General features: G+C 35.9%; 1 protein-coding gene across 3 annotated transcripts in view; it reads right to left on the bottom strand.

The window, feature by feature from the left end:
• SDHAF3 (succinate dehydrogenase complex assembly factor 3) overlaps window positions 1-20,569 on the bottom strand; it is a 51,052-nt gene extending 30,483 nt beyond the window's left edge. Inside the window, exon 1 of one of the 3 annotated variants that reach the window (XM_074340761.1) lies at window positions 20,267-20,569. In XM_074340761.1, coding sequence (XP_074196862.1) covers window positions 20,267-20,440 — 174 coding nt within the window. In that variant the 5' untranslated portion in view covers window positions 20,441-20,569. The remainder of the gene's footprint in view (window positions 1-20,266) is intronic. The other 2 variants (XM_019729763.2, XM_019729762.2) reach the window with 2 other exon arrangements.
• Window positions 20,570-26,658: the final 6,089 nt, after the last annotated feature.

The following is a 26,658-nucleotide window of genomic DNA, read 5'->3' as shown; positions in this document are numbered from 1 at the left end:
AAAAACAAAACAAACAAAAAAAACCTAGGCCTATTTAAGTTTTCAAATTTCTAAATCTTCAGGTCATCGTTCATAAAATGTAATACTTTCACAGTCTACTGCATTTATGTAAAAGTTGCACACTCCTTAAAATTATGAAAAGTATATTGTTTCAATAAGAACCACAAACATTAACTCAAACACAATAATGTATTTGGTAGCTTCCTAACTACTAAGATTGTGAATTCTGGAAAACAAAAATTATATCTGGTGAATTTATTTTACCACTATGAATTATCATTGTCTAGGACAGTATTTGAAACATGGTAAGCATTTAATATTTACAGAATGAATGAATTTCTTAAATTAAGACAGGAAAATTTTCAGAGAGGACCTGACAGTGACAGAGAAAGAAGGCAAGAAACCAGTCAAGAGACCATGAAATGACTGTTCAAAATTCTAAGTACATTAATACAAAAGAATGTATGTTGAATCGATTCCTTAATTTCTAAAATAAAATCAAATGGAAGTCCACACATCTATTGGGTTTCATACATTTATCTATGAATAGTAAGTAACTGGATTCAATTTCCCTTAAAATGACTTATTAAGAAAAAATACATTTACCAAAACAATTATTTAAAACACTATTCAGGGGAAATCCATGAAACCTTCAAAAATGGGTTAAAATTGTATACAAAAAACAGAAAAAGATTTCATTCCATTTTAAAATTAATACAAAAATTTTAAATATTTAAAATGGCAACAACATATCTATATCAGACAATACAAACGTGAAAATTACTAGTTGAAAATATGAAGATGTTTTTTCATGTCATTCGTCTTTCCAGATACAAGGATCTTCTGCCATCATGTGGAAATTTTTGAAATTACACTTACACAAAAATTCCTGTATCTGACAAGAATATTAGTTTCTCAATATTAGAAAAGATGAATCCAATCGTAAACAGTAAATATTCTTAGAAGAATTTAGTGAAAATGATCATGCACAGTTTGTCCTAGCTTCTCTCTTCTTCCTGAGAGAAAATGGTGTTCGTTGTAGCTTAAGGAAACTGCACAACACTCAATTTCTTTGTTTTCAAGACTCTTTGCAGTTACAGCTATTCTAGGTCTCTCCCAGTTCATGATCTTAAATGCCTTAAAAACTCTCTCCTTATCCCTCCCCCACTTAGACACTTAAAAGAGACTTTATTAAATAGGTAAAGAAGCAAAAATATTAAGCTACAAACTTGTCCTGAATAATTTGGAACCACAAATGCCTGCTATAAGTTTTATAAAGACCAAAAGTTTAATAATAGCTACATAGCAAAATAATAATTTTAAAATGAACCAGCTACTCATTCATTCATTCACTCATTCATATACCTATTGACTTGACAGTATATCTAGATAAAAACAGTGTATCTAGATGAATTAAAATGCTTGGAATAAGCCTAGTACCTTATTAAATTTAATACTAAATACCCATGTTTATGAACTGCAATTTAAGAATTCCCATGATTGGGATAAAGGCTTTTGCTTAAGCTATTAATCTTTATAAAGACTACAATTCACACATTTGATTGGTTAACTTTTTATCCAGCTGTGGACATTAGCATGTTTGGTCTTCATCTGAAAAATAATCATACGTTTTTATTTTAGAAAAAAACAAAAAAAGATTTACTAAGCATCTATTATGAACAAAATACTGTCCTAGGATCTTTAAAGTAGACAAAGATGGGTAAATAGTTTTTGTCCTCAAGGAACTTACCATCTACTAGTACCAAAAAAGGATGTACACAAATAACGTAATACAATGTAGAAAGCATTAAGTACAGAAATAAAAACACAAAAACTAATGTTTTAGGAAATTAGAAGACACAGAGTTCTGCTTTTTACTGAAGAATTAATCAACAAAGAGTTGATAGCAAAGAATTAGATCTATTTAGAAAGACATTTTAGGATTTGGCCATACAGAAAAAAACAGGAAAACATTTAGGCCAAACAAAGAGAGCCAAAACAACTTCAGGCCACATTCAGAGAACATGACTAGAACATAGAATACGTGACAGAGAATATTGAGATGTAAGGTAGAAAAAAATATATTCAAGTCAGATTTTGCACAATTTTGAACTCCAGTTTTAAAGACATGTCAATGGGAAAACAATGATGGTTTTTGACAAGGACAACAATATAATCAAAGTTGTGTTTCATAAGATAGCAGTTAAGAGAGACTAAAGGCATTACTTATGAAATTACTACAAACATCCGAAGGTAATGACAATAAGAATGGAGATGACAGGCCAAAGTTCTGATAATGGCAAAGGGAAACAATCAACAGGATCTGGCAACTATTGGGATATGGAAGTAAAGAATAATCAAATTACAAAATTTGTTTTCAGCACCCTCTAAGCTCTTTCCTAGAAATCTTGCTTCCTTCCTATCAATCTCCTTCCTATACCACACTAGAGTAAAATAGCTAACATTTATTGAGAATTTCCTATGTGCAAGGCAATTATTATGCATGTATTATCTTATTTAATCCTTAACCTTAGAGATAAGTACTGGTGGTATTCATTCCCATTTTAGTGATGAGGAAACTGAGGCTTGGAGTGGTTAATCAAATTACCTGAGGTCACACAGTAAGTGGCTAGATGCTAATCAATGTCAGAGAGTCATTCAAGTGCTAACTGATGAGTTTAAAATGGAATCTCTCATAGGGATAATTATAATTTTAAAAAGAAACTCAAAAAGATCCTCAAAAGGAATGGCAAATGACAGGGTAGATATGTGAGGTAGAGAACTGCCTAATCATAAACTCAATGGCTAGGGACAGAGAAGTTTTCCTCCTGTACTCCCACTACTCATCATTTGCCCCACTGCCAAAAGACCACCATTCTCAACCACTCTTCTTTAGGGCACAATGAGTCTCATTCTATCTTATACAGACTTGTAGCCAATTTATGAACTCCTTAATGAGCTGGCCATGTGTTCATCTCTGTATGCCCTGAAAAACAGTAGGCACTGAGTGAATGACTAAGCAAACTCCGATGGGCTGCTTCCATCTAGTCCTCCCTGGACAGTGTGACCAGCGTCCTCACATAGGTCAAGGCCTGCATTTGGAATATTATTGCCATGTCCCACCTTGAACTTGTTGCTGAAACCTCTGCTCCTGATTATTTACTTCCTTTCCAGCTTTTGACCTTAATAATGTTCTCTGGATTATTCCTGACATTTAACTTGTGAAAGCCATACACAAACAAATGGCGGGCCTTATTTATATTAGAAGAGATGTTTCTCCTAGATTCTAGTACATTTCCAAGGGTTCCATAACCCTCAGTTATCTTCCTCAATTATCAAGGAAAGACTTTAGTTTCCATGGAATCTAATAGTACCCATGTTAAATCCTAAGGGGATTCTCCTCTGACTATCCAGTAGGTTATGCAGAGGGTCTGAGAGATGGGGCCAATTCCCCAATGTTGTCAGCTTTAATTTGTTTACTTTACCAGAGAAACAATATAACAAACAGTTTTAGCTCCCAGATAGCCCTGCAGAAAAAAGCCTATTTAACCACAGTGCAGTTAAAATATACAATGGCAGTTATATCATATTTTTTCATTATAAATCTATCATATTTATGCTATATTGTGGACTAAATAGCTGTTTATGATTAATTCTAGTTAACAACATTTCAACATCCAAACTAAAAGGAGGATGAATTATTACTAGCATCTTTCCAGTATTAAATAGCTTAATAAACTGCTGGGTATCATCAAAGTACAGTAAGAAGCTAACAAACATAATTAAAGACAACATATACGTGTACTTCTAAAACTACAGACTAAGATAAAGCACAATTTTTAAAGAAAGACAAACCATTAAGATTTGTTTAATGGGATTCCAGTTATGCTTTTAAGAAAGAAAAGATAAAACTACTGAATAACTTTTTAAACTTTATACAACTTCACACTAGCCCTGTTACTATTTAAGAGAATATAGTTTAAAAATATACTGTAGCTCAATCTTAACATTTGAACTCTTGCCACCCCTTACTTTAGGGTGTAGAACATATTTTGATAGCATTTAGTTGAAAAGAATAGAACTAAAATAATCTGGCATGTCTCACCTATCAAAAGTGCCAAATCTGAATCTGTTCTTCACATCAAACAGAAATTAAATTTTCTTCTTTTCAGATACATGCATCGACATTTCTAGATAAACCCTATTTAAAACAAATTTGATGTTTGAAAATGCAGGTTTACCCAAAGAAACAAATTATGGGCTGATTATTCACTTTATAAAAGGATTCACTAATGAATTCCTTTAAATAGTAAGTTTGCCAGTATATTTGAAATATAATTTTTTTTTCCCAGAGTACCTTAGCAGTGCCACTTTATTTCTGACTTTTACATTTTAAAGCATCCAAATCAGATGGTTCGGTAACTTTCAAATAAAATTTTCTGGTAAACATTAAAAAAATAAGAAACTTTTTTTTTTTTTTAATTAAAGTTTACTGGGGTGACGATTATTAGTAAAGTTACATAGATTTCAGGTGTACAATTCTGTAATACATTATCTATATCTCACATTGTGTGTTCACCACCCAGAGTCAGTTCTCTTTCCAGCACCATATATTAGACCCCGTTTACCCTCTTCTAGAATCTCCCCTCCCCCCTCAGACTCTGGTAACCCCTAAACTATTGTCTGTGTCTATTAGTGTTTGTTCCTTCATTTGTTTGTCGTTCTTTTGTTTTTTTCAGCTTTATATACCACATATCAGTGAAATCATATAGTTCTCAACTTTTTCTGTTGGACTTATTTTGCTTAGCATTGTAATCTCAAGATCCATCCATGTTGTCACAAATGGTACTATTACATCTTTTCTTACTGCCAAATAGTATTCCACCGTGTAGATATACCACAACTTCTTTATCCACTCATCTACTGAAGGACGTTTTGGTTGTTTCTATGTCTTGGTCAATAAAGCTAAAATGAACATTGGAGCCAACATGTCTTTATGGATAAATGTTTTCAGATTTTTTTGGGTAGATACCCAGGAGAGGAATTGCTGGATCATATGGTAATTCTATTCTTAATTTTTTTGAGGAACCTCCACACTGCCTTCCATAGCAGCTGTACCAATTCCCACCAACAGTGTATGAGGGTCCCTTTTTCTCCACAGCCTCTCCAACACTTGTAACTATTTGTCTTGTTGATGACAGCCATTCTAACTGGGGTGAGGTGATATCTCATTGTAGTTTTTATTTTCATTTCTCTGATGATTAGTGATGTTGGGCATTTTTTGGCAAATATGCCTATTTGCCATTTTTATGTCCTCTTTGGAGAAAATCTCTTCAGGTCCTCTGCCCATTTTTCAATTGGGTTTAGTTTTTTGTTGTTGAGTCGTATGAGTTCCTTGTATATTTTGGATATTAGCCCTTTATCAGAGGCACTGTTTGCAAAAATCTTCTCCCATTCAGTTGGTTGCCTCTTTATTTTGTGGATGGTTTCTCTTGCTGTGCAGAAGCTTTTAAGTTTGATATAGTTCCATTCACTTATTTTAGCTTTTACTTCCCTTGTCTTTGGAGTCAAATTCATAAAATGCTCTTTGAACCCAAGGTCCATAAGTTTAGTACCTATGTTTTCTTCTATGCAGTTTATTGTTTTAGGTCTTATGCTTAGGTCTTTGATTCATTTTGAATTAATTTTGGTACATGGTGAGAGCTAGCACTCCAGTTTCATTTTTTTGCACATGGCTTTCCAATTCTGCCAGCACCATTTACTGAAGATGCTGTCTTTTCTCCATTGTATGTTTTTAGCTTCTTTGTCAAAAATTATCTGTCCATATTTATGTGGGTTTATTTCTGGGTTCTCAATTCTATTTCATTGGTCTATGTGTCTGTTTTTCTGCCAATACCATGCTGTTTTGATTATTGTTGCCCTGTAGTACAAGCTAAAGTCAGGGTGTGATACCTCCAGCATTGTTCTTTTTTCTTAAGATTGCTTTAGCTATTTGGGGTCTTTTGTGGTTCCATACAAATCTGATGAGTTTTTTGTCCTATTTCTTTAAAAAAATGCCATTGGGATTTTGATGGGGATTGCATTAAATCTGTATATTGCTTTGGGTAATACGACCATTTTAACTATGTTGATTCTTCCAATCCATGAGCATGGAATGTCTTTCCATTTCTTTGTCTTCTTCAATTTCTTTTAAAAATGTCTTATAGTTTTCAGTATAAAGGTCTTTCACATCCTTGGTTAAGTTTATTCCTAGGTATTTTATTCTTTTTCTTGCAATTATAAAAGGAATTGTTTTTTAAATTTCTTTTTTTTGAGATTTCATTGTTAGTATATGGGAATGCAATGGATTTTTGCATGCTGATTTTGTAGCCGACAACTTTACTATATTCATTTATTATTTTGAATAGCTTTTTGGTGGAGTATTTAGGGTTTTCTATATATAGCATCATGCCATCTGCAAAGAGTGACAATTTAACTTCTTCATTCCCAATGATGCCTTTTATTCTTTCTCTTCCCTGATTGCTCTGGCGAGGACTTCCAACACTATATTGAAAAGCAGAGGTAATAGAGGACAGCCCTGTCGTGTTTCTGAACGTAGAGCAAAGGGCTTCAGTTTTTCAGTGTTAATTATGATGTTGTCTGAGGGTTTCTCATACATGTCCTTTATTATGTTAAGGTATTTTCCTTTTATACCTATTTTATTCAGTGTTTTAATCATAAATGGATGATCTATCCATAGCTGTCAATGATGTATTTAGGTCCCCTACTGTAATTGTATTTTGGTCAATTTCTCCCTTTAGTTCTGTTAGTAGTTGCTTAGTATATTTCGGTGCTCCCTGACTGGGGGCATAAATATTGATAATGTCTTCTTGTTGCATAGTCCCCTTTACCATTATGAAATGTCCATCTTTGCTCTTGTTACCTTTTTTATCCTGAAATCTGTTTCATCTGATATCAGTATGACTACACCTGATTTTCTCTGGATACCATTTGCTTGCAGTGTCAATTTCCACCCTTTCACTTTGAGTCTGTGTTTGTCCTTGTAACTGAGATGTGTCTCTTGGAGGCAGCATATGGTTGGGTTGGGTTTTTTTGTTTTGTTTTTTTTATCCAATCTGCTACTCTGTGCCTTTTTATTGGTGAGTTCAGTCCATTTACATTTAGGGTGATTATTGATATGTGAGGAATTTCTATCATTCTATCTTTAGTTTTCTGGTAAGGCTGTATCTCCATTGTTTCTTTGCCTTTTTGTTGTTGTCTATTATTTCTGTGTGGTGGTATTCTATGATTGTCCCCTCTGTTTCTTCTTTTATTATATATTTCAGTTCTGGATTTTTTTTTTTTTGAGTAGTTACCAATAAGTTTATGTAAAAGAAAGTTTGATATTTAGAGTATTCCATTTTTTTCAGCATGCTTAATTTCTCCGTTCCCATATTCCAGTTCAGGCCTTTATTCTCCTCCCTTTTATGTTTTGGTTGTCTAAATTATCCCTATTTATGCTAGCTGAATAGCCTCCTTCAGTATTTTTTTGTAGTGTAGGTCATGTGTTAGAAAATTCCCTCAGCTTCTGTATGTCTGGAAAGGTCTTTATTCCTCCTTCATATCTAAAGGATATCTTTGCTGGATATATTATTCTTGGCTCATAATTTCTTTCTTTCAATAGTTTGAATATTTGATTCCAATCCCTTCTGGCTGGTAGAGTTTTTGCTGAAAAATCTGATGATAATCTAATGGGCTTTCCTTTGTAGGTTACCATCTTCTTTTCCCTGACTGCCTTGAGGATTCTTTCTTTGTCTTTAATTTTTGACAGCTTCAATACAACGTGCCTTGGAGAAGGCCTGTTGATTTGAGGTATTTAGGTATTCTATTTCCTTCTTGGATTGAGAATCCAGTTCTTTCCACAAGTTTGGGATGTTCTTGTCAACTATTTGTTTGAATATACTCTCTGTTCCCTTCTCTCTTTCTTCTTCTTCTGGTATGCCCATTTTTCTTATTGGTCTTTCTGATGGAATCAGAAAGTTCTTATATAGAGTTCTTTCATTTCTTGTAAGTCTCAAGTCTCTTTCTTCTTCCATCTGTGTCATTTCCAGATTTCTATCTTCAATGTCCCTGATTCTTTCCTCCATCTGGTCAACTCTACTACCTAAGCTGGCTATGTCATTCTTCATTTCTTTTACTGCATTCTTAATCTCCAAAAATTCTATTTGGTTCTTTTTTAAAGTTTCAATCCCTTTGGTAAAATATTCATTTTGTTCTTTCATTGTGTTTCTGAGATCATTTAACTGTCTGTCTGTTTTTCGCATCTCATTGAGTTTTTTAAGAACTGCAATCTTGAATTCTGTCATTTAAGTCACATATTTCCATGTCTTTAAGTTCATTTCCTTTTCATTTTCTTCTTGAGCTTTCTTGTTATCTTGGCTATTCATGGCAATTAATGACTTATTAATTCTCTTCCTAGACATCTACAGGAGTGGGTTCTGCAACAAGTTGATAGAAAGAGGTCTTTATTTTGTTTTCCAGTAGGTATTGGTAGAATGTTTTATTTTCTCTCCGACCACAGCATTTTATTCTCACTCACACTGTAGTGCTATGTTTTCTCTGCACTATTCTGGCTTCTCACACAATGGGAGGATTCCCTGGAAGGCAGGCTTCTCTTCTGTGCACAGTTTGCCTTGGTCATAGGGCACCACCTCCATGGGGGATGTGGAGAGCTTTGGAAGTGACAAAGCTCTTCCTGCACCTGATTCAGAGCCCGTGTGTTTCAGCAGCTCTGTTTATTCCTGCAGGGATCCGCCCAGATAGGTGGGGACAGGGATGGGGTGGGTTGTGAGAGGTGGCCCAGAGCAATGGCGACGACCACCACCACAGCCAGTCCTGCTTCCATGGCTCCCTCCCCTTTGCCGGAACTAGTTAGGCTGTGAGACTGTGTCTGTGGACCACAGTTCTCAGAACTGCAAATATTCTATTGTTTTGCTCTGACACTGCTACTGTTCCACTTCTAGCACTTCGAAGATGGTGGTGGCGCATGCTCTAGAAGGGTAGGGAGGGGTGGCTAGTCTCAGTGCCTATGGCTTCCGTTCTCTGCTCAGCAGTGAGGGCTTAAACCACCATTTTCAGCCTTCTTCCCTCAGTCTTTGCTCCAAGGTCTCTGCCGTGAGCATTGGGTTCAGCCGTGCCATATGCTGACCCCTCAGCCGTGGGCCAGAAGCGGAGCCCTAGCAGTAAGAGTTTTTCCCTCTTCCGCAGCTACAGTAGTTCCGGGATGCAGCGAGCTCGGAGCACTGAGATAGGTCTGCGTCCTGCGCCTGTGCGGCTCCGTCTCCGCACTTCTCCTTTCCCTCCTCCCCTGCCCATGCAATTTGCCCACCTTTAGATGATTTCAGTAGTGCGCCTCTTAGTCTTGCCTGTCTGCTGCACAGGGAGTCCTTTGTGGAGTTATAGTATAGTGGAGTTATTTGTTGTAAATTCCAGGGGAGATTTCAAGAGGCTCACCTCACGCCGCCATTTTTATGACATCATCAAAATATAAATTTTTAAAAATCAATTTATAAACAACTTTCCAGAAATATACTCAGTATAAAAGTAGTTACAAAACTATCAAGCTTCCAAAGCTTCCATTATTACAATCTTTGTCCCAATAGCTTGACAAATCTAGCAGGTGAAACTAACATAGGCAAACTAAGTAACACAGACAAACTAATGAGGCCCTCGCTGGGAAGCATGAGGCTGTGAATAAGATGCCTTTTGAAGGAGTCAAACGCGTAGTTTAGGAAGTGCCCTTCCTGCTGATGTTGCTGTAGTTGTTCTGTACATATGTATGTATGTATTCACCAAACCACCTCCTGCCATTCTTAGGTTGCAAAGGGGAAAATAGTGACAAATGTATAGATTTTTTCTTTATTCTATGGGATCATTTGTAAACAAACTGTAGACCTCCTCATCTTCAGCAAAGTGAATAGTCACTGCAACAAAGTCCAGAAACCTTTGCTACTTAAACATACAATATGCAATATTCTGCTCTTTTTTGTATGTTTCTAATGATGAAATTTTTTGAAAGAAAATAAACAATTTTTGCTACTTAAACATACAATATGCAATATTCTGCTCTTTTTTGTATGTTTCTAATGATGAAATTTTTTGAAAGAAAATAAACAATTTTTGTAGGTATGTATGTAAAATCTATTCAGGTAAGACATAAATATTTTAGTGTTTAAGAGCTTAGAAATCAAAATGCCAAATTGTTACAGAAATGTTTCAAGTTCTAGTGATTTAGGAGTAGACAAGGACAAAAAGTTGTAAATAATATCATTCTCTCTTGGGAATTAAGCTAAATAAATCAACACACATAGGAAGTATCCAAATTTTCTCAAGCCCAGAAGACAAATTAGGTATCTTAATCTATTAACACATTAATAATAATACTTTGACAGAAAAAAAAGGTGCTTAAAATAAAAATAAAGTATTCAGAGGGGGCAAACGTGCTGATATGTGTTCAGCATCATCCAGGAAAAAGGAGCAGTGAAGCACTAAGACTTACAATGTTTTCTACTGCAAACTCAATGGATGCTTTCTACTGGAGACAGTGAGGCTGGATGAAAAATCTCTTATGCCTCCCCACTTCCTGTTATCGTAATTCAATGTTTACCAGGCAACCTTCTAAACACTAATTCAGTTTCCCAGAAAGCTTGATAGTAGTCCACAATCCCTTTCTTGCAATTCTGAATTTGAAGTTTCAAAACAACAAAAGCTCTTTCAGAACTTATCTGGCAGCAAATCCTGACCTAAATGGACATGAGGCCTTTATTTACTCCAGTTAGTATGAACAATGAAATGTTTTACTGCAAAAACATGAATGTACCTGATTACAGGGTACCACCCCAGATTCCAGTGGGATGTTTCTTAAAATTCAGTAATATGCCTGATTACTTTTCTAAAATCTAAAAATTTCTGAATTCTGAGACATGGGAAAGAGGGTTGGTTCCCTGGGTGTATAGGTAAATATTCTGACTGTTGGAACAGGAGAGCCCTCTTCACCAGCCTCCAGTTCCCCCACCCACAGAAATTAGTAAATCTACATTCTGATTTATACTTTAATATTATATAAATTTAGTTAGTGTAAATCTGTTGCCAATATCCGATCGTCTCTGAGTACTGGTAAAGTCTAATTCCAGACCTATCAGGTCAGTTATAATCACAATCCTGAGGGGTGCACACCGACCTAGAATCTCTTTCCTAAGCCTGCCGGTGTCCAAGCCACCAAGTGAGCCTGTTTACCCATCTTCCGTACTCTCTGACTGACCTGTCAGAAAACAAACCAACAGTTAACCAATCTCCCCCTCCCAATCCTACCTCACTGTCAGCCTTCCTGTAACCTCCTGCGATACTCAGAAAAAGAAAAGGTTAAAAATTAAAATATAATAGTTTTTAAGTTATTAAATTGCAACTTAATTTTAATCAAATTCAGTTATTGGAGAAGCAATGAATACTTAAGGATGATCTCTAAGAAATTAAACATAAGAAGATTCTTTGTGTTGTTTAAAAAGACTTAATACTGTACCAGATAGAAGGCCCTGATGATTCTTTTCTAATCTCAGATTAGAGCCCTAAAGATTCTAAACATGTCTTTTGGTGGTTAGGTGAAAAAGCAGTGAAGTTTATTTTCAAGTATACACATTTTTTTTCAGCAATACTTTACAGTTTCCAATACACAAATTTGTACATTCTTTTCCTGAATTACCCCTTAGTTCATATTTTTTAAAATTTAATTTCCAAGTTTTCATAAGTATACAAAAATACAGTTAATTTTTTGTAATCGATCATGTATCATACAACCTTGCTAAACTGACTTAGTAACTCTAGATTTTTTGGTAGATTCCATCAAATTTTCTACATAGATAATCATATCTTCCTATCATCTGTGAATAAAAATAGTTTTATTTTTTTCTTTCCAGTCAGGATGGCTTTTTTTGCTTCTGTTATTTCAGTGGCCATTAACAATGCTAAATAGAAGTCTACATGTTTAGATTGTTTTTTATTTCATTTACAAAACTCAACAAGAAATAATATATAGCTGAGATCATTTATTAAACATGAAGAAGTCTGAGTTTAACCTTCAAAATTTAAAGGGCAAAATTAGGAAACATATTTATAAGGTGCTAGTATTTGACTCATTGAATGTGTCTGCCTCAAGCATTTTGTGACACAAGCCTCGTAACAAAAATATTGAGTATATCCAATTGCATTTTTAAAAATAATGTTTATTGGCTTTCTTATAATTACTAAAGTAATGTGATCTTTGCAGAGAATCTGGAAAGTCTGAGGTACAAGGAAGAAAATGACAAACATCCTTAATCATATCACCCAAAGCTAAACACTGCTTATTTAATTATATCAAGAGCAGTTTTCCACATCATTAATTCTTCAGAAACACCATTTCCAATGGCTGCATACTAACCCATCCATTATATGGCCATGCTATAATTTCATTCTTCTTCCATCACTGGACATCCACACTGCTTTAAATTTGTCACTATTACCACATATATGCAGCACAGTGATTCATACCTTTTGTATATAAATCATAGAATAACCTCTTATTAGAGTTACTTTTGCCCATTCTTTCATTAAAGCAGTTAGTTTTCCCTATCCAAGCAAAATAAGCTCTTTTAATGCTATCAATCATATATCCTATTAATCCCAAATATACTCTATTTGCCTTTTTTATTTTAACTATTTTTAATTCAGAAGTTATTAATTTTATTTAATTGTAACTGTTACAAAGACAAACAAAAGGTACTATATATTTGTGTTACCTACTCTATTACAAGAGCAATACATAACCCTAAAATTAACAGAAAAGATTAAAGAGAAAAATCAGTGGTGCCTATAGAAAGTGTACAGTGGGTTAAGCCATTTGATACAGTTTTAATTCATCTCCTAATAAAATTGTATCTTGGAGGTAAAAGAGAGCTTTTTGGTCCATCCCTAAATTTCAAGGGTAAAATATTATTTCCCCTACTGAGACAACTGAAGCCCAACAAAACCTTCCAAAATTTACATAGAGAACATATATGTGCGTGACTAGTACAACATTTAATGGTTATATCACAGCAACTTCCATTCTTATTTCCTTACTAAAAAAAAGCTTTGAGAGAAAAATGTGGCAACTAGCATCTTGGGTTAATAAACAAAAATAAATGATACTTAAACAATACTTAAACATTTGTTTATTATGCGAGAGATATAGAACATAACAATTTGATTAAGAAGTTTTATACCAAAAAAATGGAGAATCAAATATACAAATAAATTGTAGCAAGCAAACAAGCAAAATTCAAAGAAAAAATCCATAATCATTTTACACTACAAAAGCTTAATTGTTTTTGGAAACATTAATTTCCAAAATCTTAACTAGACTTTCATTAGGTAACAGCATAAGATTTTTGTACGATCTAGTTGTGTGATACAAAACAAGTCATTTTATTTCTGCAGGCCTTAGTTTCTTCATCTTTAAAATGAAAGAACTGCAGATTTCCATTTTAAGATGTCAGACTGGAGAAATCAGAGGAGCTTATTTCTTATTTCTACTCCCTTCCAAAAACCCCACTGACCTGATAATAAAGAATTTTTTTAAAAGAGTAATCTATAATGACTAAGAGAACAAGAATGGAGCCATTAACAGCCAAGAGATTGCAAAACATTTCTCAAGATGGGAAAAGGAGTATAACAAATAAAACAGTGCACATAGAGGAAGTCGCAGCTTAGTATACAAAACAAAGAATATAGCTGAAGATAAATCCAAACTGCCAGAGACAACTGAACACAAACACCAGGTAGGTAAGGAAATCAGGAGTAAGAAACAAATCCAAGGAAGATTCATTGAAAATCTGTAACCCTAAAAGTAATTTTCCAATTAACAAGCCTACCTATATGCAGAGTTCTTAGTTTCTTACCGCTTTACTTGTAAATATGGACAGATAACCAAAATTCGCGAGATATTTGAAACATGAAAGAGACCAAAATAAAATTTAAAATGTCCCCAGAAGAATAGATAAGGAATAGACAAAAATATATTGCTCTTTATTATAAGCCCTCTAATTAATTTTTATTACTATAAATACTAATTAATTTTTTAACCATATGCATATATTACTTTGATTTTTTTTTAAATTCAAGTACATTAACTGAAAAAAATAAGAGTTTACTAAGCAATGTGAAGCTCCCTTTCAGTCAATTCTAATATTCCCTATGTAAAACTTCAGACATTTGTTTTATTAAGCAACCATAAAATATATTCATTTCATAAAATAGTAAGTAAAAGTAACATTATGCATATATAATCTTTATTTTCTTAAATTGTGTGCAAAAACTTCACAATTTTAAGATTGCATGTTACATATACATACACACACCAATATACACACCCCTACATACACGTACAAATTTGTTTTAGAACCATAGTCACTAACACATTAATGTTATCATGCTATTACTATTATTTTAAATCTATAAATTCAAATAAATTTTAAGTCATCTAAATAAAAGGAACATACCTCTATGTTCCAGCAACATAGTATAAAGTCAATAATATTATATATGCAATATTGATCAAATTACGACTTTTTAAAAAGCACCTTTAGTTACTTTATAACATAAGCATTGTTATAACATATCTCATGACACCAATAAAAGTTAAATGTTCCTAAATAAAAACAATATCTTAAAAGCTTCACTGAAAATCCAAATGCTTCAGAAATGAAAAAATAAAACAAAACATTTTATGTTCCAAAGATACACCGTTTCATATCCTTTCCTTTATCCCTTTTCAAGCATTAGTTAAGGACCACAATATCACTAAAAAAATTTAAAAGGTAAAGTGTAACGTAGAAAACATACATGTGTGAAATATCACCATTCAATAAACCATCACAAAAACACGACATTGAATAACATGCAGAATAAACAGTACAATTGAGAGGCCCTCAAATGACTCCCTCATACTTGGTAGATATATATCCACTGAACAGAGAGGTAATTCATTCCTTTTCTCCTGCAAGCTAAAATACAAACTGCAAATCAGGACGTTCGAAAGCAACAAAATGAGGCCCCCAATTTAGGTAAGGAGGCATACAATTATAAAAACTGCAAAATACTCATCCAGCCCGAATTATACTAAGTTAAAAAAAAATTTAAATACAGGTGACATGAAACTTAATCACACATTATTTATTTGATGATCCACTTCAAAGTCATAAATAAGAAAAAGATGTTCCATGAGAGCATGAGAGTTACAAATGGATGGTTACATGAAATCCGAAGCACTACCTCCTCTCTGAAACAAATACAACAGAGTAAAACAAAAAAGCAAATGCTGTAATATCTAAACTATCACAAATCTAAAGAATATAATCAAGGAGGAAGAAAAGTATGTTCCTTTGCAGAAGTAGTTAGGAACAGCTAAATAATAAGAAGAAAGGAACAGAACTTCTCCGGCACTATACTTACTACCTTTATTCTCTTAACTCCTAAATGTTAGTGGTCTGTCTTTGACCACCTTCCCCCATGTTATATCCAACCACGTCTCTTTCATCCACACCTTTTGACCACCAATTATAGATAATAATTCCAAATATTTGTCACCAGCCAGCCACAATCTGTCTCCTGAATATCAGACCAATATATATCTCAGAACATCTCCACTTGACTGTCCCATCAGAATTTATAATATAAAATATACAACACTGAATTCATTCCCTACTCGCTCCTCCTACCAATAACCTGTTCTGGTTATTGGTATCATGTTCTAAAACCTAAGAGTTTATGCATTCAACTTCCTCTCCATCTTTTATTAATCACCATCTCAAGTCCAGGTCTACCTTAAAAAGGTATCACCTAAATCCATAATCTCCATTCTTAATACCTCTGTCTTGGTTTAAGCACATATATTATATTTGGGAATAGTACATGTCTCCTAATAGATTTCCTTACCTTCAATCTGGCTCACCCTTCAATCATTCCTTTATATTGCTGCTAAAGCGATCTTTCTGAATTTGAATCATTTCCACCCCTGCTTAAAACTTTTCAATGATTCAAAATAAAAATCTAAAATTCTTAGAATAGCCTATCTCTTGCCACCTCTCTAGCTTTATGTTTTCCTAATCTCCCATATAAGATACTAAACTCCAAATGCATCACTGCATATCCTGGAATGTTTCGGTTTCTTACCTCAATACCTCTGCATATGTTATTCCCTCTTTCTAGAAAGTCTTTTTCTTGACACTTTCAAGTAACTTTGACCTGCTCAAGACTCAGCAGACATTATATGTGGCCTTCAACTTCCTCCATTCCCTCCTTATTCCCATAGCATTTAGCAGGCACCCTTTCACTCTATAATTGTCTATTATACGCCACTATACTTTGGACACTGTAAGTAAAATATAGTGATTATTCCTTTTTGTGTCCCACAATGGCTAGTACTTTGCCTGCCAATAAGTGATCAATAACTATTTATAGAATGTGTAAGCCTTTTTGCTTTTTCCAGAAACAGAACTTCCATTATAAACATCTTCCAACAGACACAAAGCAAAGCAGCTACTTAAGAAAAACAACAGAAACCAGTTAAGAAAGCAACAGACATAAACAAACAGGACAGAAAACGGAAAATTAAATATAGAGTCTCTTCAAAGCGGCTCCTGACAGCTCACTGTTTTTCACTGTCTCACATTCTATCACAACTATGTTTTACTTCCTAGTTAATCTCCAATGCTTATTCTGATTTCCCAGAAAATAAGTGGTAAGGAGTTCTCTCCACAACTGGGTAGGCACAGAGAGAAAAATGGAAAGCATTACCTAAATCAGGCATACCTCAAAACTGAGCATAGCCAGCACTTTGAAAAATGCCATAAAAGACCCTGATCTACCCAGCCCCAATTCCACTTCTAATCATTGCCTTCTAAAAGACTTGAGAGTAAGATTACAACGGATATTTTACCAACCAGTTATCAAACATCTTCCCTAACAGATTCCCAAAATCTCTTCCTGAACTTACATTTTTTTCTCTTATGGTAAGGAATTATATAAATTCACTATTTATTCTGTAAATATGCATTTACATTTTTATCCTTAAGACAAAATGAAATACTTTCCTCCTACCTTCCCCCAATGGTCCTTGAATAGAAACTTCCCCAGCTGAATTCCTTCTAATATTTGCCGCAGTTTTCTGTGTTCACAAACGAAGGGAATACAAAACTCTCCTCCTACTTAACACTGGGGCTTCTAATATTCCTCATCCTTCCCCTTTCTTTTCTCCATTGGTACCCATACCCAAATTTGCCTTTTCAAGTAAAACAAAGTCAGAATCCATTCAAGTTCGTACGTAATTTTAGAAGTATGTGAGAGAATCCCAGAGACCAAACTCCACATACGTAGCACAGTAAGTCTACAATTGTGTCACTCTCAATTAGTGTGATATAAACATAAGCAGCAAGCTTATGTAATAATCAGATAATGTGCACCAAGTTTGTAACCATCATTAATCAAAACAATAGAAATCCACGCCATAACTAGTAGCATCAAGTATAACAATCATAAATTAGATGTTTTAAAGAACACAAAGCAGGGGAAAAAGACTTAGAAAGCTGAAAAATAATCACTCTCCTTACAGCACTGCCTTTGCCAAGTTTTTCTCGCCTCCAAGTCAGAATCTTCTCTAGCCCTTGTTCTTGGGATCTCTTGGTAGAATTCAACCTACCCCTTCTACGGTAACTCCCTGACTTAGACTGAGCTGCCTCGCAATTCAAGAATTATTATTTTATCCAAATAGTTAGAGCACCAGGTTTAAACTTACCTTTGCCCAGCTGCCAACTCATTAACTACAGGGCCCTAGCCTCATGGAATACACTTTTTTTCATTCATTCAAAAAAAAAAAACAAAAAGAGTAAAAATCCTAGGTCACTAATAGGGAAGAAGGACATTTCCCTACAGAAACATTTCCAACTAATAAATTTGGAAGGAATGAGGGAAACAGAAGGTCACCATTGGAACACTATGGCGAGATCCATCAATGAATGCTAAAATAAATTGGCAAAGTTTAAGGAGAAACGGGACATTTGTATAGCCCCAGAGTATTTCCACCAAATATGTATTAATTTCAAAAGGGAAAAATAGTAACTTTATAGTGGAAAAACCTGGCAGATATCACCTTAACCAAGTCATCACAATTAACATCACCAGTAATAAGTCAATTGATATCATATGCCCTCTGGTATGATGTGTTGAGAAGGGCATATAAACCTTGCGGTATCCTTTCCAATACACACAACATCAATCTAATCAAGAGAACACATCAAACAAACCTAAATTGAGATACAATCTATGAAATAACTGACCAATACTTCTCAAAAAAGTGTCAAGGACATGAAAGATTGAGGAACTGTCATAGACTAGAGAAAATTAAGGAAACAGGATGAAATGCAACATGGGATCCAGGACTGGGTCCTAGGACAGAATAAGAACATTAGTGGAAATACGAGCAAAATGTAAATAAAGCCTGTAGTTAATAATACCGTAGTGATGTTAATTTCCTAGTTTTGATAATTGCACCATAGTTATGTAAAATGTTAACATAAGAGGAAGCTGTGTGTAGGATGTACAGGAACTCTGCACTGTCTTTGTAACTTATAAATCAAAAATTTTTCAAAAAAAACCCTGAATTGCTGACACCAAGCCTCCTAGGTCAATCGACATATTTTATTTACTCTTTTTTGTGTGTGCCTCTCTCCAGCCTATTATCAATTTATTCTGAGTTCCTATTCTTTCCCTAAAAAGTTTCGAAGTTCTCATACTTTAAGACCTCTCAAAATGCCATTTCTTCCCAACACAGGGCCAAAACTCTCCTTCCTCTCCTGCCACAAACTGACCTGCCTTAAAAGATGTCACTTAACAAATACCTTAATATCTTACAGTTTCATTGCAATTAACAATTTACTTAGTGCTTTTAAATACATTTATATACAAAAATTTAGAGATGCATATAGTAAATATCGTTATTTTACAGATTAGAAAATAAGACTAGGAAAGATTAAGTGATTTGATAATTCATAAATGTCAGAACCTGAATTTTAATCCAGTTCTTCTGACTGCAAGACCAAGTGACCACATTAAAAAATACCAGTATGTGTTTAAAAATATTCAACTTCCCTGGCTCCAGGCAGGCTAATTACCTCTAATACATGTGATTATTTAGGTAAATTCTAAATTTCGCCAATGTCCTAAATGTCCCTCTTGCAAGTTTAAATGACTCTACAATCAAGAATTCTGGGATTTAGTGAAAAGGTTCTGTGTTCACTCTCAACCACAAACTCCATGAGTTTTTTTGTTTTAAACAGAGTTCAGTCATCTCCTTTTCAGCCATCAATCTTTTAGACTGAAGAACCACTTACCTCTGTTCTTATACCAATACAGCTTCCTGTTTTCAAATATCTGAGTTGTTGCTCGAATCTCCAATTCATTTCTTGATATTTGCAAATCAGAACTAGGGGCAACCCTTCAATGCCCCCCAACCTCACGGAAAAACTCTTAATATCTTTTTCCTTAACTCAAAGGGGAGTGGGGGTAGTCAAAGGGCTAATCCCTATAACATGTGTCTATTTAAAGATTTACCGCAATGATGCAGAGCAATGCAACAAAGCAACATAACTTGAGACTCAGGAGAAACCAACTTTCACCTGACTTAACTCTGACCAGCATTTTTCTCTTTCACAATCATAACTGATTTCTGTATCAGCCAACTGAGATTTTTAAAAACAGTAATTATGGAAACAAACCTCTAAGTCTGAAAACTAAGCAATGAGAAAACTATTAATAGATGCCTGCTACGTGCAAGGCACTAGAGGGGACAAAAAGCTGCTAAGTGGTTAAGTTCTTTGATCCCCTGACTGTGATTTGTTCAATTTTGTGACCTCCCATCCTCACCCCTCCAGCGTCTAGAATGAGCAAGAGCTCAAACTGTTGAACTGAAACTGCAGACGTTGATGTAACGCGATCTGCTCCAGGAAGAACCCGTGGGAGAAATAGCCGGGATCGGGGTGTAACTTTGCTAACTATAGTTTGAACAGGTTTGCGCTGTTTTAACTCAAACAGAACAGGCTGCTGCTGCATCTGACCCTGCGTGGGGCACGGGGAAACCAGTCGGTCTCACTGGGACAAAGCGGGACACCTTTGAGGGACCCCAAAGGTCTAGGGCGAAGTAAAGGGGGCAGTCACTTGCCTCCCATTCCTGCAAGAAACGCTGGGCCTCAGCGGAACCGACCGTCTTATGCTTCCTAAATTCGTCCTTCACGTACTGATCACCCAGGGCTTTGAGGTCTGGGGGCAGAACCCGGTGCAGCAGCAAGATGCGCCGATACAAGGCCCGGACACGAGAGACGTGCGCGGCCGGCATAGCGCCGCACGTGGACCACAGACCGCGCCTGTGCAAAGGGAGGGCGCGTGCCCACTCCACTTAGAAGCCGGGTATTAATAAACCGGAACACGAGCGGAAGAGGGCGCGCGACCTTCATCCGCTTTGGTCCGCTCTAAAATCAGGACCTTCCGGAAACAGGCGCTGCAGCGGCGGCGGAAAACCGGCGCTTCACCGCCTGGGAGGGGCGTGGCTTTCGCGGGGTCGCGCCTGCACCGCGACTGCTCTAGGGCTGCGTCCGGGTCAGAGAGGGCTCCCACCAGAGGTCTTGCGTGGGCCAGGTGTCACCCCTCAGTCACACCCCATTATCTTGTACATTAATCTTCTCCGCCTCCTTCCCTCCTAATAAAGGCCTGAGGAAGTCCTCGTCAAAATCAGCCTCCTCCAGGAAGCCTTCCATGGTTAGCTCGATCCACTTCTGGCACTTTATAGTGTTACTGCGTTCTGCAAGAGGGATCAGAGTGGGATTGGGCTCTCCATCCACGAGCCCACCAACCCGTGTGCTTTGCACAGTGCTGTGCTTCTAACTTGTCCTCTGAAGCCGTGGCATCTTTCCTGTAATTCAAGTGAAGCCCTGAGCCCATTTCCATCAAATTAGCTGCAGAAGAATCATTAGGATGCATTTTTAAACTGTTTCCAGGGCCACAATCTTGGAGATTCTGATTAGTCTGAGATGAAAACGTAGTCAGGACATTTACAAATCTCCAGTTTTGGCAAAGGTGATCCTGAGAGTGTAATCAGTTTTCAAAGTTGGTTGCAACCTGGCCTAGTTCTTTCCCCTCACAGCTTTGGTCCTTCAGCAAATCGTGATGGCGCCACTAACAAAATATATGCAGAATTCGACCATTTCTCATGACTTCTTCTACCACAGTTGTCTCTCTTTAACTGAATATTGTGGTGGCTTCTTCTGTTCCTGCTTCTGGCCATGACCACCTTTGCTCATTATCCACCTAAACTGGAAATCAAGTCACTCCTCTGCTCAACAAAATCCTCCAGTGGCTTCCTGTCAGAGTAAAACCCAAAGTCTCTCCACTTCTTAGGTCTCTAAATGTTCTCCTACTGCTCTCAACCTATTGGCCAGTTCCAGCCACACTCACCTTCTCCTTCCTGGTAGTTCGTCTTTGAGTAGCCCAGGCACACTCCCAACGGAGGGCCTTGGTACTTGCGGTTCCCTCTGCTTCGGATGGCCTGCTACATACAGTTTCTTAGCTAACGCCTTTATTTCACTCAGCTCACTACTTCAGGTCCCCTTTCGGTGAGACCCTCCCTGCTAAATGCATTTGAAATTGCCAAGAGCTCCCTAAGCTCCCTCTCTGCTTTATTTTCATCTAAATACTTATTTGCTTGTTGTCTGTTCTCAACACCACCACCACCACCACAAATTCCATGAGGGCAGGGATTTTGTAATTTTAAGAGTGTCAAGTGACTCATATGACCTGCTGGTGATGAAGTGGGAATTTGTGTGATTCCTCACAAACCCTAGACTTTTGTCTGTGCAAACGTGTGTGTGTGTGTGTGTGTGTGTAAACTTTTTGAGAAACAAAGACACACAACCGGTACCGAGGGCAGGGACTTACTAATTTTAATATCCTAATCGGGGCCTACCACACAGTGCCTTAAATAGTAAGCACTCTAATATTTATTACCTTGAATAGACTTTTTCCTTTCGCTTAAATTTAGAAAAAATATTTGCTTAAAAGAACACAGTACATTTTTTTAATGGATTTAATTTGGTATTATGACAAACCACACTAATGACAAGGATTAAATGGTAGTGTGGTTATTTACTTCAGGAATTTCTTTCTAACCATACTTCATCTCTTAATATCCCTGTAAATTGAAAGTTAATTTCTTGTTCCAGTTTACCTTTTTCTGGTTTCCTTTGGGGTTAAAGTACATGTATAATAAATACTTCTTTCAGAGCCAAAGCTTATAAAAATGTGGAAAAAACATTCTGCCAATGAATTAATAAAAAAGTAACAATAAAAGAAGTAATTCAGTCTAAAGGGAGCAGAAAATGTCCACAGAGCATTGGGCAATCAATGGCAAGTGATGGGTGAGAGAGAACCCAAGACATAGTGGTGTGGCTAAGCCTTGAGGTGAGAAATGAAGCAATAATGGTGAGAATGATGACAGATGACCTTTTTTTTTTTTTTTCAATAGCCTGGACAGTGAGTTATGTCTTGTGGAAAAAAACTTTCTCTGTTCCATTGACCTTCCAATTTAGGCTGACCAGTATTCCGCTTGTGGTCACAATAGCCATGAACTGAAAATAAGATCCGCATTATATTCCTTGCCACTCATGCAGACGAGTACACTTCATGCAGGCCTTCCTTTATCCTTCCCCCATGTGTTTCTCTCTACTGTGTGTTATTCAGCAAGTCACTCAACAACTCTGTGCCTGGATTTTCTCACATGTCAATAGGTGGAGTTAGGTAATGCTCACTACCTTCCAATTCTATTAGTCTAATCATGATTTCCCCCAGATTCCCTTCAAAATTTGCTGTCAAAGTAGAAGTGGATACATATCCACTCAGACATAATTGCTTTGAAAAGATTTTTGTTTAAGAAGAAAGGGGAAACCTCTCAAAACTTTATGTGGAACATATCACCTAAGCCTTTACGGGCACACAAAATATAACAGCCGCAGTGTACCCACACCCTTAGGGAAGATCAACACAGCTATTGCACAAATAGAGATGGAAGAGGCTACTGAAGTTGTTTAACAAATTGATAGAGAACTTTGAGGTCAAAATCAATGAATAAGAAAACATAAACTGAAAGGAGGAGGAAGAAAATATGTGTGGAGTATAGTAAATTGTTATTTGCATTATGCCCTAGTCTTTACATTAATATGTTGAAAACAAGTATTACTTGCAAATAACATTAAAGCCTTTTCCACTACAGCGGAGTGAGGAAGGACTGATGAATGGGAAAGGCTGGTGGTGAAAGATTTGGAAACTTTACGTCATTAGATATGGAAACAACATGCCACTGGCTTGGCTTTAGTGGCACAAATGGCTCAGTTTTGAATTGATGGTTACCAAATTCCAAATTTTAAATCACTGAGAATAATGGAAAGTAAAACCCCGAGACAAGATATACCTTTGACCCAAACAACCTTCACGTGCTTAGAGGCCTGCAGAGAGGAATGAGCTTGACTTCACCGTGGTAACTACGTGGAATCCCCCAAACAACCCCAGAAATGGTCTGTCACTTTCCTCCTTACCTTGTAGTCACAAATAGGAAATGAGCATCACTGCATGAAGGGGAAGATATAAGGAGGAAGGACTTCTTCAAACATTTGTGCTTGGTATCTGAATAGTTCACATTATTGAAATGCAATGGTAAGGAAACAGATAATCTTGAAAGCCAAAAATTCAAGCTTAAACATAACTGTTCAAGGAATGAGAGAAAGAGATACGTTTGTGGAAAGTCTATTCATTGAGAGTTGGATTGGAAAACATACGAGTCTTTTATTTAGTATATTCCTGAATTTTAGAAGCATGTCCCCTAAGAAATATCAGAGAAAAATGAAATGTGTTTGCACTTGGATATAAAGATCCAACTATCAGGGATGTTTTAAATGTTTACAATTGTTTTATTTTGTGTTTTTTTAACTTAGCTTTATTTATTTTTAAGGCTTTTATTTTTCAATTACAGTTGACATACAATACTATATTAGTTCCAGGTGTACAGCATAGTGATTAGACATTTATATAACTTACAAAATGATCACCCCAATGAATTTAGTACCCATCTGTCACCATACATAGTTATTACAATATTATTGACTATATTCCCTATCCTATACCCTACATCCCCATGACTCCTTTGTAACAACCAATTTGTACTTCTTAATCCCTTCCCCTTTTATACTTATCCTCCTAACCCCCTCTCATCTGGCAACCCTTAAAATATTCTCTGCATCTATGAATTTATTTCTGTTTTGTTTGTTTATTTACGTTGTTCTTTAGATTCCATATATAAGTGAAATCATATGGTATTTGTCTTTCTCTGTCTGACTTACTCCACTCAGCATAATACCATCTGGGTCCATCCAGGTTGTTGCAGATGGCAAGATTTCATTCTTTTTCATGACTGAGAAATATTCCATTGTCTATAAAAATCACCTCTATTTCATCCATTCATCCATGGATGGACACTTAAGTTGCCTTCATATCTTGGCTATTGTATATAATGCTGAAATGAACATATGGATGCTTATGTCTTTTCAAATTAGTGTCTGGAGTTTCTTCGGATGAATACCCAGAAGTGGGATTACTAGGTCCTCTATCTCTTGTTACAGCCTTTGTTTTAAAGACTATTTTATTTGGTATGAGTATTGGGACCAGCCCTGTCTACATCTCCACCCCTCCTACCAGTCTCCACAGGGCTTCTTCTGTATGACCTGTGGTAGGATTTCTGTTTAGCTAGACTTCAGGTGATTCTCAATGATGGTTGTTCTATAGTTTAATTATAATTTTGATTTGGTCATGAAAGGATATAAGCACAGTGTTTACTTACTCCGCCATCTTGACCAGAAATCCCTTGCATTTCTTATTTTAAGAAGTAAGGTTCTTTTTTTTTTTAACTTTTTCCCACTTTAGAATATACCATTAATCTTAGATGTATGAAACTTAAATTAACTGAAATGAAGTAATGCAATTATACTGCCACTACCTAAATTTAACCAGAGTTTATACCTGAGCCACTACTATACACAAGCATGATGGCTTTCTTTTGAGCACCAGGACAGTTGTTATTGTTGAAGTGTTATTGTTGAAGTGATAAGCTCTTATAAATCTGGACTAAGTTTACTGACTCAAGATAAATCCTGCAGTATCTGGATAGACTCTCAGCATCAGTGATAGGAACAGAAATTTTTAGTCTTGGACTTGTGTTGTGAAATCACTTGAATTGCTATTTCTCATGCTGGCTGAGATGACTTTGACAAATTAGGTGAAAAATAGTGTTTAGTCTCCACCTACCATTCTATAGCCATGATGATGAGGAAAGAGGGTCATTTATCTATGGAATAAAAAGTGGGGCCTCGATAATTCTGGGAACTACATTATTCTGACCAGTAACTTCTTTAAAATTATTTTCAAGGTTGGTTGCTTTAAGAGTGTTTTAAGAAGAAGCATTTGTTCTTTCTTCATAAAGTAAGATTTTGGCAATGAATGGTTACAGTATTTATTTTAAAATATAATAGCAAATAGCACAGAGGCCTTGGAATTAGGCTGAAGTTTTAGAACAAATGATAAATTTATTTTAATTACTTTATTTAGTTGAACCCCAAATGACCTTTTGGATAGTTCAATAATGTTCTTAAGCAGATAAGATTATCTAAAAATGGATATACAATGGAATTATAGCCTTTCTCAAGAATGTTAGAACACATGCAGCTAGTAATGAAATATGTATTTCAAAGTTAGGTCAAACAGGATCTATATTAACAAAATTTTTAAAAAGAAGAACATAAGTCTATTCTTCCTTTATGGATATATGATGAAAGTGTAGGCTTTCTCAAAAACTGTGGCAGAATAAACATTCTATACAGAATCTACTTTGCCATATAAGGTGTGTGATATTAATTAAAGAAACTTTTTTGCTCACAACTACCCAACTGAAATATGTTCATAAATGTAAAATAATCCATTTTTAAGATATCTAGCTATAGTCCAGAATCATTTTAATTAAATTCAGATGAAATTAAAGGGAGGCTTAAAAACTTACACGGTGGTTCTTCATTTTTATTCTACTTAGCAGGCCCCTAATGAGTCCATAAAAGCCTGCTTAAGAAGGCCTAAGAAACAATCTAACCTGAGCACACAGAATGTTTCCTATAGACTTCCTACTGGAGAACCTATATAATGGCTCGAGGTGATGGGCCTCAGGGAAGGATGACTTGTTCAAAAGGGAAATTAATCCTAAATCAGTGCTTCTCAAACTGTCATCGGGGGTATCTTATGAAAGTGCAGATTCTGAGTCGGGTGGTCTGGGGAGTGCCCTGAGATTCTGCATCTCGAACAAGCTCCCACGCAATGCTGATGCTGCTGGACCAGAGAGCACAGTTTAACAAGTGAAGTCTTGAAACAGAATCCGTATCGGAAGCAACAGAGACTGACATTGTATTTCCCCAAAATTCATCTGTTCAGATATGTATAACATGGATAAGGTGGGTGACTTGTTAAAGG

Source organism: Rhinolophus sinicus, linkage group LG09 (genome assembly GCF_036562045.2).
Source record: "Rhinolophus sinicus isolate RSC01 linkage group LG09, ASM3656204v1, whole genome shotgun sequence".
Classification (NCBI taxonomy): domain Eukaryota; kingdom Metazoa; phylum Chordata; class Mammalia; order Chiroptera; family Rhinolophidae; genus Rhinolophus; species Rhinolophus sinicus.
This window is presented reverse-complemented; position numbering and strand designations above follow the sequence as displayed.